Source organism: Leuciscus leuciscus (genome assembly GCF_965113295.1).
Source record: "Leuciscus leuciscus genome assembly, chromosome: 21".
Taxonomy (NCBI): Eukaryota; Metazoa; Chordata; class Actinopteri; order Cypriniformes; family Leuciscidae; genus Leuciscus; species Leuciscus leuciscus.
In genome coordinates, this window is record NC_138745.1 from 11,756,464 (window position 1) to 11,770,733 (window position 14,270).

Consider the following 14,270-nt stretch of genomic DNA (forward strand, 5'->3'; position numbering starts at 1 on the left):
TAGTCCCCTCTGGGGGAAGACGGTTTCCACCTCATTATACGGTGCCGTCTCCCTTAGGTGCCCTCAGGGGGCCATTCTGCTAACCCCACCTTCTCGTGTGTCTCGGAGCGCAGCGGTTCCCAGCAGTTTCCTTATCCGATCATCTGCCTGAAAACGTAGTGGCGTCAGGGTGCTTGCTTCCTCCTCCGAGGGTTCCAGAGCAGTCAAGTTAGTCGTTCCCTGCCGGTTCACTGCTTCAGGGCACTGTGCTTGCTGCTCAACCTACACCTGAGGCCAGTCTCGAGAGACTGGTTACCTTAGTAGATTTTTTGGCAGAGTGGGTACGTCTGCCAAATATATCATGTTGAGTCCTGCAGACAGTCGAAAAGGGCTACACTTTTCAGTTCAGGTCTCACCCACCCTGGTTCAGCGGGGTCCTACCCACAGTGGTGGGCCCCGAGCAGGCTCTGGTTATGGAACAAGAAGTAAAGGCTCCTCTCTGCGAAAGAAGGCTATAGAACGGGTTCCTTCTCCCAGCAGGGAGTCTGGTTTTTACAGCTGGTACTTTATTGTTCCGAAAAAGAATGGAGGGTTGCATCTGAGTCTAGATCTGCGCCAACTAAATTGCTAGGCAAGCTCAAATTCAAGATGCTTACTCTGAAGCAAAATGTGTCACAAATCAAGTCTGAGGACTGATTTGTCACAATAGATCTCAAGGACGCATACTTCCACTTATCTATCCTTTCACCACACAGGGAGTTTCTGAAGTTCACTTTCGGGGGCGAAGCGTACCAATATCAAGATCTTCCTTTCGGTTTAGTTTTGCCACCTCGAATTTTCACTAAGTGTGTGGATCCAGCCCTGGCTCCTCTCCGACTTGGCCCACCATCCCTCCCCCTGTTTCGCTTCATCCCTCATGGAATTTTGTTTTTTTTGTTCTGCTCTTTTTGTGCTCTGTGTCTGTCCTTGGACATTTATGTTGAAGTGGTTCCTGTGCTAAATTTGTAGTCCGTTTTTAGTCTTTCTTGTAGTCCCCCGTGCAACCACACGTGACAAACACAAGCAGGAACTTAAATACATAGAGATGATTAACTAAAAGATAAACAGCTGTGATGATGAGTGTTAGTGTCCATGGTGACTGATGAGTAAACTGATGAGCGGGAAACTAGAACAAAGGAACACATGTGACGAGAAAAACTAAAACAACTGAACATGATGGTGACATATATACAATATACTGTATATAATATTTTCCCATTCTCATTATACATTGGTAAAGAAAATGAAATTAAAAGAATTAAAACTCGGTTTTTCAAATAGGCAAAGGTCAAGTAATATTTCCAAATGTCTGCACAAGTTGTATGTCTTGTATATTGTCACATTGTGACTCACCGAGGACCAGAGAGCTTGTTTTACATTAGAATACTATTCTAAAAGGTTTTTTTTTTTTTTTTTTTTTTTTTTAATTAGACTAAAACATGAAAGTCCTCCTCCAGATTCTACTGTCAAATGCATTTTTAATATTTGCTTGACATTTGAGCAGAAGGTCAGGCTCATTATGTCAGCGTGTAATGAACAGAAATGGAAGGACATGGAGTTAGTAAGGCAGAAAATAGTGGTGGCTCTCTAGTGTTAAACAAGACCTTACATTTTGACTGAGACATAATGCGCATTACTGTGGATTACAGTGTATTAAGATGATACATGATACGAGTGTTTTAAAAAGTAGATTGTTTGACACTGTGTACTAGCTTGAGTGATATAGTATAATCAGTTGCCTCAGACCACACCACTAATCCTACCCAAACGTATAATACGCACGTACCCCACACCACTAATCTTACCCAAACGTATATTACGCACGTACCCCACACCACTAATCTTACCCTAGGGGTTTACAGTTTGTATCATATGCACGTAAAAACTCATTTTTGCGTATAAATTGCACGGTAAATACAATGTGTGCTATAAAGATGCATTTCATGAGATCAGGTTGCTTATATGTTGGTTTTGTATCAAGTGGTGCTTATTGTATTGTGTTTTATTATTTTGATGTGGATGTGTATTGATGTGAATTGATGTGAGACAGTAAAGGTTATGTGATGCAAGACATTTTTTGGAAGAGATTCCAACAATAAAGTGAAATTGAATTGAACTGAATTGAATTTACACTGTAACAAGGACACATTAAAATAAAGTGTAGCCAAATAATTGACTCCAGGCTGTTGAACTAATCGAAAAGTAATGCACAACCGAGATGAAACCACCTTACATAACTACCTCTGGTGTGCATTATTTCACTTCAATTCAGCTGCCCGTCATCAATTATTCCTTAAATCATTTATTTACATACATCACATTTTAAATACATATTTTTAAATACAATCAATCCAGCAGATTTGGTTGGGTTAGGGCTCCAACCTAATGTAGTTTCAAACCATCTCATGCTCAATTACATCTGCCTGAAACTGCTCATATTGATTTATTCCCTTTGTGTTTCTCTATAGGCTGTGGAGACTAACCTGGCCTCAAAAGACAGTCACTGGGTGTTTGTGAATGAGGTAAGGGAAGATTTATTTGATCTATTTCATGTTCAGGTGTTTTCTTAGGCAGTCATGGCCTATGATGAGAAAGTCAGACTGGTAACCTGAAGGTTGCGGGTTCGATTCTCAATACTGGCAGGAAACGACTGAGGTACCCTTGAGCAAGGCACCTTACCCCCAATTGCTTCCTGGGTGCCACAGCAAAATTGCAGCTCACTGCTCTGGGTGTGTGTCCAAGGTTTTCAGTGTGTGTGTGTTCACTACTCTTAATTTTATTAATTTTTTTCTTGATTTGTGTTTGCATGCAGCAATAGATTATTTCTGCTCTTGGCAGTCTGGAATTCACTTCAAGATGTAAACATACAGTGGGAATCATGCAGATCTGTGTCAAACGAAATGTGCATGGAACAATTCCCTAACTTTACACTTGGTTCTAAGTACTAGGTTGTGCAAGGTGGAACAGCTGACTATTATCTGGCATACTTTCCTAGAACTGAACAACATTGTTCCCCCACTCTGATCTAAGGCAATGGATCAGCTATTTAAAAAGCATATAGTGCACTTGACTATACAGTGCATCAGGATACTATATGCTTGGTTGTAATATTAGTCTCTATCATTTGATGAATAACTGCAGCCATTATCAATGGAAAATATACACAAACATCAATAAAGTTCTGTTTACGGCTTTCGTTCCACATAGACAGTAATGCGTTGCACTGAAGAAAAAAATAAATAAAACATAAGGCAGTAACAACATCAGTGCATGTACAGTTTTTTCTCATCATTGCATTTGTTTAATGTCCATATTTTGGGTACAGGTAGCCTATAATATATATATATATTTTATTAAAAATCACAATTAGTACAATATCTGTAAAGAGGTGGTCACACTACACTTTTCATTCTATTAACTTCTAATCATACGTATGCGAATGCGGGAAAAAAGGAAACACAATCACATGCAAATTTCACTCCCTTCCTGTCAGCACAGGGTGGCAATATAAACTGAAAAAAAAAAAGGCTGGATCTAATTGCAAGCAGTTTTCTTTAATTAAGACAAACTCAGACATGCAACACTTCTTCAGGTTTTTAGGAAACAAAAACACGGGAAACAGAAGAACACCTATACACTGATGATATCTAACAAAAAACAGCTGAACATAAATGCTATACAGAGAGAAACACAAGGGACTAAACGAGGTAATTAACAAGACACAAATGAGACACATAGGGCTAATCAAAAGCTAAGTCCAACTAACGCAAAACACAAACACAGACCAAATGTGATATTACACCCCCTCCCCCTTAAAAAGTAATGTCCACATGCTTTAAAACAACAAAGGGAAGAGACAGAGAAAAGACAACAGTGGGAGGAGCCAGGGATTGACCCCAAACAGAGCTGGCAGGCTGAAGGCCAATAGCCGAGCTGATGGGGGGAGGAGTCATGGTGGAGCCTTGATGTATAGGCCAGGCGAAACTAGGGGGATGCCAGACAGAGGTGGAGCTGGTGAAGGTGGAGACACAGGCAGAGCCGAAGGTCTTGGAGATCAAGGTGGAGCCGCGGGGACGAATGGCCAAGGTGAAGCCAGGATGCAGGAGGACTGAGGTGGAGCCAGAGGGAAGGAGGAGCCCGACTGAGCCGAAGGGGTGGGGGGCCACAGAGCAGATGAAGGCCTGAAAGTCCATGGTCAAGGCTGAATGACGACTGACCAAGGCGGAGCTTGAGGGATGGAATGTTGGTCCCAGGTGGAGCTGGTGAACAGGAAGGCCAAGGTGGGTCAGAACTGCTGAAAAGAGCCAGCGAAGGAGTCAAAGGGCTGAAGGGAGCCAGCAAAGACAGGGCCAAATAACTGGATAGCATGGGAAGAGGGTTACGAGATGGCCTCCTTGGCCGTAACAGGGCAGGCAGAGAGTTCAAAAACGGCCTCCTTGGCTGATGAAGGACAAACAGAGAGTTTAAAACAATCTCCTTGGTCAGTACAGAACAGACAGAGAGTTCAAACACGACCTCCTTGGACGATACGGAACAGGCAGAGAGTTCAAAAACGGCCTCCTTGGCCAATTTAGGACAGGCATAGAGTTAAAAAACGGCCACCTTGGCCAATCTGGGAGAGGCAAAGCAGGTGGATGTGGGAGACAGGGTGTGAGCATCATAATCCACAGTAACATGATGCTGAGTGATGAAACAGACATGGTGATAAATCTTTCACACTCCTCTTAGATTACAATGGGGTTCAATGCTTTTCTTACCGTTACAACAGATGTGCATTTACAGTAGTGTGAATATTAAAAAGCAGTAATCCTCAATAGACTACATTATAAATCAGCTCAGTCATTTTTTTGTGAGTGCTATCAAGTTTGCATGAATCTGTAGTAAATTGAGGTGTTTATTATGTTGTATAGTTGATTGTATAGTCATTATATATTCATTAAAGAAGTATCATGAATAATGGATGCCTGAATACTGGCAAACTAATAAAACAGTGTAGAAAGGGACTAGCATTTACAAGTAGGAAGTGGAAATGGTTGTGGATCAAATCAGCATAAAAACGCTGATTAAATGATGCAGCTTTATTCAACCCTCTGAGAAAAGGCCAGTTTAAAAGGCTGTGTCTGTAATAACATAAACAGAGGCTTCAAATACAGAAGATCACTCATCCTAGGGAGAACAATTCCTATGTATTGAAGCCATCATAACCAGCACAAAAACATTTGCCAATCATCTTTGATTACTCAAGGGCAGATGGTATTTAATCGATCACATGTGATTGAAATCTCATTGGGTAACTCAATTTGCGAGTTGTGGAAGCCTCAGATTTTGTTTTAGTTAATTTTGAAGGATGATGCCTTCCTGTTAAACATGCTGTGCAGCACCACATGCTGCTGTTACATATTTTGCTGACTATAAAATGCATAGGTGTGATTGTAATTGAATAAGAAAACACCAGCTAATATTGTGCACTTTTTCCCCATTGCATATCATCGTACAAGCCATGAATCTAAAACATTAGATGACACTGAACTAATAAATTATCTTCGAACTGTTGCTAGGTCAAAGATGAAAAGGGGGTTTTGAAGCACACATTTTTTTTTTATTAAAATTGTATCTTTTTTTCTGTATATTAGAATGTATCCTGTTTACTTCATGCATGTGTGGCTGTCATTCATGCATATATATATATAATTACAATTCTCAGAAGACAAAATGCAAATTAATCTACAGGGTTCCGCACTGTTTCTCGACCCCCAACCTTAGCTAGTTGTTCTTTGGTCTCATAAGCATCAGTTTCAATCTTCTTACTGGAGTTCATGAGTCTCCTTCATAGTAGGACGGTCAAAAAGATAATGACCATGTTGACTAAACTTCCTATAGCACTCCTGAATAACCTGGTAACGAAGAGTGGGACAGGTCTTTCACACAAGTACCCTTTACTCTTCCTATAGCACTTCAGTAACCTGGTAACGAAGAGTGGGACAGGTCTTTCACCACAAGTACCCCTTTACTCTTTTTTTTTCTTTGGTTTTCTTCCCAAAAATGACTAAATCAAACTCTAGATAACCCAGATAAGGTATATCTAAGCCATATGCAGCACAAAACTGTAGCCACCCACAACTATGCAACTTCTCTTTACCCCATGTTTCAAAATGTTGAAGACAAAACCTCTCTGAAATAGTGGTCACCATCGACCTGGTTTCCAATAAACATGGAACCTCTACCCCACCCATAGTATTAGTTCCTCTACCCCACCCATAGTACAAGGATTCAGAAAGTGACCCCACTGTGATAAGAAAGGCTGCTGCTCTGTAGATCTATGAAAATCCAAAACAAAATTACGGGCAATAAGGCCTGGTTGGTTACAATACCTGCAAATAATAGGGTAAACTCTCCTAGACTGATTAAAAGCATGCCGAGACTGCAGGTGCTGCATGCCTTGAGTGAGCTGGTTAAGTTGCTCTTGTTGGGCCCTCAGCATCTCCTTCAACTGATTCTCTCAACCGCTAGAGGGTATACTATGTCCTTGGACTCCATACTGAGTAGTAAGAGATGGTACAGAGTAACTTTATTTCAGCGTATCAGGACGAATCCCTTATAAACCAACCTAATTGCCTCTTTCCTTACGTCCAAAATAATGGACTGTGGATGGAGCCGGAAATATCGCTTAAAGGGGACATATCATGCTAAATCCACTTTTTTAGCCCTTAAATGCATTTTGTTGTATATTTGGAGTGTTTAAAAGTACAGAAAAGTTGAAATTAGTCTCTTCAGGTGCTTCGTTGATATCTTTATATTCTGTTTTGGTCATATTTTGCAACCTGTTCCGATTTTTCTATTCTCTATTACGTTTTTTGAATAATAAGGTATTATTCAATACCTTATTATTGATAAGGTATTGAAAAAAAATCATGGTATTTGCAGCGGAACTGCCAAATAAGGACATCAACTCCTGGCCCAACACTTCGAGCAATCCTCCATTTTTATTTCTCGCTGTGATTTTGTAGTCCAAGCTCAAGGATGCAGAAGTTACGAGATGGTAAGTCAAAATGTTCGGTTGTTGGATGTAGAAACCTACACGCTTCATTACACCGTCTCCCAGCATCAGAACCTCTTCGAAGTGCCTGTTTGAGTTTTATTTTTCACGGAAATGTACCCACATCTGTGGGTAAAGTCATTTTTGTGTGCGCGAAGCACTTCAAGGATAACTACTTCAGCAACAACAGGGTTTTTCCTGCATTGAACTGGTTTTAGCGCCCGCCAAAGTGATTTTTTGTCCTGCCAAAGTCTTATTTGATCGGTGAGTAATGTAGATGAACTGCTGCGCTTGTGACAGGGCGCATGTTTAACTGAAAGAACGAGCAGAGAGAGAGACCCGCGCGCGCTCTCTCTCTCTCTTCGGAGCCAGGCGAAAGTGTAAACAAGAATTCACCGTCTCCAAACTAAGCGCTGTCTTGCTCTCTCTCCCTCGCACATATGAATCAAAATAAATCAACACGGTGGTAAAAGGTCGGACGACCAAAGTTTCATGTGGAGCATTCAGAGATTTTCTTTTCCTGAATTACCGTGTGAATTGTGCTAAATAAGTTGCCTTATCTTTTCTGAAAAGCGTTCCGGGCATTAAGCTGACATAAAACAACACTTTAATAAAACGAAAAAACTATCCAATGAGGAAATGTTTTCTGTGTTGACACAAATCTTGGATGTCCAAAAGGTTCTGTGCCGCTAGATAATCGTATCTCTGCTATCAAACTACAAAAATGGCCAAACGGGGTGGAGTTGAACCGAGTGTCACCTCTGCAACCTGGAGAGGGGGCGGGGTATGAAGTGTCTCATTTGCATTTAAAGAGACCGCACCAAAACGAATCAGAAAAGGGGTAAAAAAATTGCCCTGTGGAGCTATAATAATGAGGAATTCAGACCCAAGCATTGCAGTTCCACTTTATATAGACCACAAATGTATGATTTATATGTAAAAAGGAACGATTTAAAAGCATGATATGTCTCCTTTAAGCTCACGGCATAGGGTGTTATCCATTACGTGTTCTACAAACTGATCCCTAAGCAAAGTAGTGGAGTTAGGCATGCCACCTGAAGCGCATTGTACCACATTCTCCATCAAAGCAAAAAGGGCATGCTAAAAGTCTTGCAAGGACTTGGTCTAAACTTAATTTCACTTGTGGCAGACCCCCCTAGATGGTCAAAAACAAAAAGAGCAGATATATTTCGAGCCCGTAAATTACTCTTAATCTCCTCCAACCATTCAATCACATCCTCATCTCCCATTCCACTAAATATAGAACATTGTCACTCTCTAGGGACAAGAATAACACGATCTGCTCCGATCAAGGGAGCATGGCAAACAAACAGGTTCACTAACACATCGACCAATTGGTGATCACCAACTGGATTGTGGAGTTACCCTTTGAGGACTTACCTCACCAGAAAGCACACTTTATTGGATTATCACTGTGGATTATACACACCAGTGGACACATTCACATTGGGACTTTCAACACACTAGGGCCCTTGAGGAATGTTACCTTTCGAGGAAACTCACGCTGCGTCACTGACGACACTCTGGGGAATCCCTTCAGCAACAGTGCTCCTGAAGAACGTGTGCAACTTAGAACAATCTGCTATGTCATGCCGTGACACGTGCCAGTGGAATCCAGAAGCTATAAGTTCCCTGCCCTCGTGTTATTCCGGGTGGGGACACACACAACGTGTGTTAGCTGTTTGGGAGCGCAGGATGCTCTGTCAGCCCTCGAGGGGGTTGAATGCGAGAATTTTGCGTGTCTGCCTTTAAGAACGCTCCGCTCCTAGCTGGCGCTGTTTGACCAAAGCGGCCAGCTCTGCGCTTCATGCGGTGCGGGTCCCGGCGGCTTCACTCGTGGGGGTCACAGAACGGAGATGTTTGATACAGCTTCGGTCCCTTCTCAGCCCTCATCCGCTAGCTCCAGTGCTCACACTCGGGATCCGGAAGCCCGCTCCTTCCGGCTTCTTCCGCCCTGAGTGACCGTATGATGCTGGGCTTTTCTGTGCTTCCCACAGTCAGCTCCACAACCTCCACGTCGGGGCTTGCCATTCTTAAAGTCATATTCAGCAAGGCTTTCGAGGTCAGGTTGGTGCCTGTCTCCACACAATGGCTATTTTACAGGCGAATCAGGCCAACCTTCTAGGGGACTTAGACGGGGTGAATCGGTGAGCACTGAAGATGTTAAAGAGCTGTGTCGTGTCACCGATTTGTCTCTCTCCACGCCACTAAGGAGACAGGAAACAAATGCTTTGTATCAATCAACCAATTTAAAAAGCAGTTCATCAGTTCTTTACATCATCAAGTAATTCTGGCATCCTGTATGTAAAATGAAACACATTAAACCCATAATAAAGGTTTTTATTATTATCTGTGTTTTATTAAATAATGCTCCAGCATATTAAATGACTGTTTTTTTTTGTTTTGTTTTTTTACTTATAATATTTATAAGTTTCCTGTATTGTATCTTTGCACCTACAGTTTTGGGTATCCTAATGTACAGATTACACCTGCTCCAGTTTGGATCCAGCCTTTGGATGATTTCAAGTGATGCCAACAATTATCAAGACTTCAATGTTTTAGTTTTTTTTTTTTTACTTTATTATCCATGTTGTGGAAAATTGTCTCTGGCTTCACCATACATCAATACATACATCACAATACATCACAAACAAAATATACAGTAAGTATACATCATCATCATCATCTTCTTCCGCTTATCCGGGGCCGGGTCGCGGGGGCAGCAGTCTAAGCAGAGATTCCCAGACTTCCTTCTCCCCAGACACTTCTTCCAGGGGGACACCGAGGCGTTCCCAGGCAAGCTGTGAGACATAATCCCTCCAGCATGTCTTTGGTCTTCTCCGGGGTCTCCTCCCGGTGGGACATGCCCGGAACACTTTCCCGGGAAGGCGTGCAGGAGGAATCCAGAACAGATGCCCGAGCCACCTCAGCTGACCCCTCTCGATGTGGAGGAGCAGCGGCTCTACTCTGAGCTCCTCCCGAGTGGCCGAGCTCCTCACCCTATCTCTAAGGATCGCCCAGCCACCCTGCGGAGAAAGCTCATTCTGACCACCTGTATCCGGGATCTTGTCCTTTTGGTCATGACCCACAGCTCATGACCATAGGTGAGAGTAGGAACGTAGATTGACCGGTAAATCAAGAGCTTCACCTTGCAGCTCAGCTCTTTCTTCACCATGACAGACCGGTACATCGACCGAATTACTGCAGAAGCTGCACCAATCCGTCTGTCAATCTCCCGTTCCATCCTTCCCTCACTCGTGAACAAGACCACAAGATACTCTCCACCAACCTGAAGTGGGCAAGCCACCCTTTTCCGACTGAGAACCATGGCCTCGGATTTGGAGGTGCTGATTCTCATCCCAGCCGCTACACACTCGGCTGCAAACCGTCCCAGCGTATGCTGAAAGTCTTGGTCTGATGGGGCCAGCACGACAACATCATCCGCAAAAAGCAGAGACAAAATCGTGTGGTCCCCAAACCTGACACCCAGTCCAATATGCACCGGGAACAAGTCTGACTTACTGCCGGCAAAGGGCCCCGGACCCCATACTCCCAGAGCACCCTCCACAGGACGACGCGAGGGACACAGTCAAATGCCTTTTCCAAATCCACAAAGTACATGTGGATTGGTTGGGCAAACTCCCATGAACCCTCCAGCACCCTGGAGAGGATATAGAGCTGGTCCAGTGTTCCACGTCCGGGATGAAAACCGCACTGTTCCTCCTGAATCTGGGGTTCTACTATCGGCCGTATTCTCCTTTCCAGTACCCTGGCATAGACTTTCCTGGGGAGGCTGAGAAGTGTGATCCCCCTGTAGTTGGAACACACCCTCCGGTCCCCCTTCTTAAAAAGAGGGACCACCACCCTGGTCTGCCAGCCCAAAGGTACTATCCCTGACCGCCACGCGATGCTACAGAGTCAGCCAAGACAGCCCCACAACATCCAGAGACTTGAGGTGCCTTGCCACCGAGGAGCTTTTTGACTACCACGGTGACTTCAGCTTGGGTGATGGACGACTCCACCTCCAAGCCCTCAGCCTCTGCTTCCTCAATGGATGACGTGTCGGTGGGATTGAGGAGATCCTCAAAGTATTCCTTCCATCGTCCGATGACATCCCTAGTTGAGGTCAACAGCTGCCCACCTCCACTGTAAACAGTGTTGGTAGGGCACTGCCTCCCCCTCCTGAGGCACCGGATGGTTTGCCAGAATCTCTTTGAGGCCAACCGGTAGTCCTTCTCCATGGCCTCACCGAACTCCTCCCAAGCCCGGGGATTTTTTTGCCTCCACAACCACCCGGGCTACAGTCCGCTTGGCCTGCCAGTACCCGTCAGCTGCCTCAGGAGTCCCACTAGCCAGCCAGGCCAGATAGGACTCCTTCTTCAGCTTGACAGCATCCCCTTCTTAACAACAATAAAATGCAATAAAGCAATCACAATTCAGTATTCAGTACATATATTAAACTATAAGCTTATGTTACGGAAAATAATGCGATTAACTTAGGCTCTCAATAAGTCTGTTTATTATCAAAAGTCGCTTGGAACAAAAGCATTCAGTAACAAAAACATTGAGTGGATATATGGACATATAAAATAACCTACTTTAACATTTCAATTATTTCAAATTGCAACATGAAAAATGCATATTCATGAATAACATTACATGAAAATCGCGTTGATAGAACAGGGTGTCGACTCTTTGCAGAGGCGCACATGACTGGCGGGCCAATTCTAGGCTACACAAAAAATATTTTCATAGGTGTACACCAAATATAGGCTAAAGGCAAACTTGAGTTTGACACCTGTAATTTAGAACAAGTTACCAAGCAATTCCTTGAGACAGGCAGTTGAACATATTATTTAGAACAGTCACTGCGCTCTTTGCATAAGCAGAACGTTCATGCATGGCGGGCGGGCCATCTCTACACAAAAATAATAATACTTTTATACACCAAATATAACAGCAAACTTGAGTTTGACACCTGTGATTTTGAACAATTAGACCTAATACCATAAATGTATAGCCTATATTCCCTGAGACAGGCAGTTAGGCCTAGAGTTTGAATGAAAATCGCTTTGAATAATTGTTATTTAGAATAATTTGATTAACACAATAACATAAACAATAATGCGTTGTAATAATTTTAACGTGTTAATAAAATTATTCTGAATAACATTTTCAAAGCAATTTTTACATAAACACACAGGTCGAACTGCCTGAGCCTGGTTATTCCCCGTCAGACGGTTAGGAGTGTGAGTTTTCGTGTAAATCGCTTTGAACAATTGTTTTTAAGAATAATTTGATTAACACAAAAGTTCTAGTATATACTAGTGTCAAACTTACTCAACAACTGTCGGGGCGGACGGAATGTAGCTGATGTCAAGCCATTACGCGCAAGACCTGTGCGCACGTCCATCAACCCTGAAAGAAGAGGTAAGCCCATCCTGCTTCGTAGGTCATCTTTCAGCAGTGTGACTTGAGAAAATGCTCTTTCAACTGAAGCGTTGGATATGGGGAGGGTGAGCAATTTTATAGCACCAAAAGCTAAATCCTGGAAACAGTGGTTTCCTCCAGCATCTTTAAAAGATTCCACCTCAAGCCAGAATGCGTCAATGGCCAGGTTGGGAGAAAAACCTGCTGAGGCAACATTTCTCAGCTGAGTCTCAAGAGAATCGAGAGAGCCAGAAAAAAACTCTCTAGGCAACTCTCGGACTGTTGGCTTGTAGGACATCACGGCAGCAGGACATAGGAGCTCCAGCTTGGCGATCAGCTCCATGGATGCAGGCAGGCGCATTTGGTATTGGACCAGGAGTTCTTTAAAAAAGTCTCTGCAACGTGTTTGGACCAGTAGCTTCATTTCAGGGGACAAGGTGCTTGCTTCCAGCTTCTGGCTGAATGTGGCCCCCAAGTCAGTGTCTGCAGGTGAGAGATAGATACTGGTGGAATATAGGTCCAATTCTCTGAGCTGTTTTTCATTATTCATGCGGAAAACGCTAGGCTTGATCATGCGTCTCATTATTTGACATATAGAGCCGGTTAAGGTCTCGGAATACAGCGAGGCTGTCCGCAGTCTCCAACTGGAAATTCTTGTTTACGGCCTTAATTTCAAACAGCAGCGGACGTAGAAAATGCAAGTACAGACTGTTTGTTTTGTCTTTGAACATCTCGCTGAGGAGACGCGCGGCATAACAATGCTCCGCATTAGCGGCCAATGTAAAATGTAAAAGTCAGCTCCTCTTCTTGGTCCAGAATTCGGTCTATGCAGTCTTCTGTTGCCAGCCAGCGGGTGACGCTAGGCGATATTAACTTTAGGGGAGACCCTCCATTGACGGTCTCGTGTATGGCTTTATAATCGGTCTGGCACTTTGCAGAGTGTGAGAACCAGTTATACGTCTCCCTGATCAGATAGTCTATGTTGCTGGGCAGCTGTTTCATCGCTTTGTGGGCAATTATATCCAGGGAGTGGCACACGCATCTTATAAGTTGTAAATTCGGTTGCCTCTGTTTCAGTAACGTGTACACTGAATGATGCCTGCCGACCATTACACTGGCCCCATCTGTTGCCATCCCCACCATATTAGCAATGTCCAGTGCACACTCTTGCAAAAATCGAATGACTGCCTCCACAACTCCATTAGGATCAGCATCTGAGTGCTTCACCAAACCCAAGTAAGGGTAAATTACCCTTTTTTTTGCTCACTGTAATGTCAGTTGTCTCGTCCAAATTTAGCGAGAACGGGGAGTCACCGATGTCCTCTAGTAGCTCCTGTCTAAAATGAGGTGCTAGCAATGACTTTTGGTGGCTGCATGATCTTTGAGATCTTTTAAATGAGCACGGATATCAGCGTTACAGTATTTGCAGTGTGCCTTTCCTTCTTCTGCACGCTGTGCAATCCATGACTTTAAGTCTGGATCTCTTTCCCACTCTTTCCTGTAACTTTTTTTATATTTTGCCCACTTTGGCATTTTGGCATATTGACAGTGTCAGTCAGCTAACTAAGTTTGAAAACCCTGCGATCTAGTGTGTTTGAGGGGCGGGCGGTGCCGGCGTGCTTGACTTAGTAGTAGTGAGAGCCCATTTTTCCCCGCAAAATAAATAGCAAAACCGCTCAATTGGGCGGGAAACCGCAACTCTGGCAAATCGCAAATCTGGCAACTCTCCCTAATGCTTGAACATGGTGTTCGTTATGGACAAGCT

The 14,270-nt window shown here is 43.5% G+C and overlaps 2 protein-coding genes across 5 annotated transcripts in view; one reads left to right on the top strand and one right to left on the bottom strand.

The window, feature by feature from the left end:
- The window catches only part of grid1b (glutamate receptor, ionotropic, delta 1b), a 503,970-nt gene that overhangs the window by 382,314 nt on the left and 107,386 nt on the right, over nt 1-14,270 (top strand). For all 4 annotated transcript variants that reach the window (XM_082151397.1, XM_082151399.1, XM_082151398.1 and 1 more), the window contains exon 5: nt 2,487-2,540. In XM_082151397.1, coding sequence (XP_082007523.1) covers nt 2,487-2,540 — 54 coding nt within the window. The remainder of the gene's footprint in view (nt 1-2,486; nt 2,541-14,270) is intronic.
- ccser2b (coiled-coil serine-rich protein 2b) overlaps nt 1-14,270 on the bottom strand; it is a 435,236-nt gene that overhangs the window by 99,257 nt on the left and 321,709 nt on the right. The window lies entirely within an intron of this gene.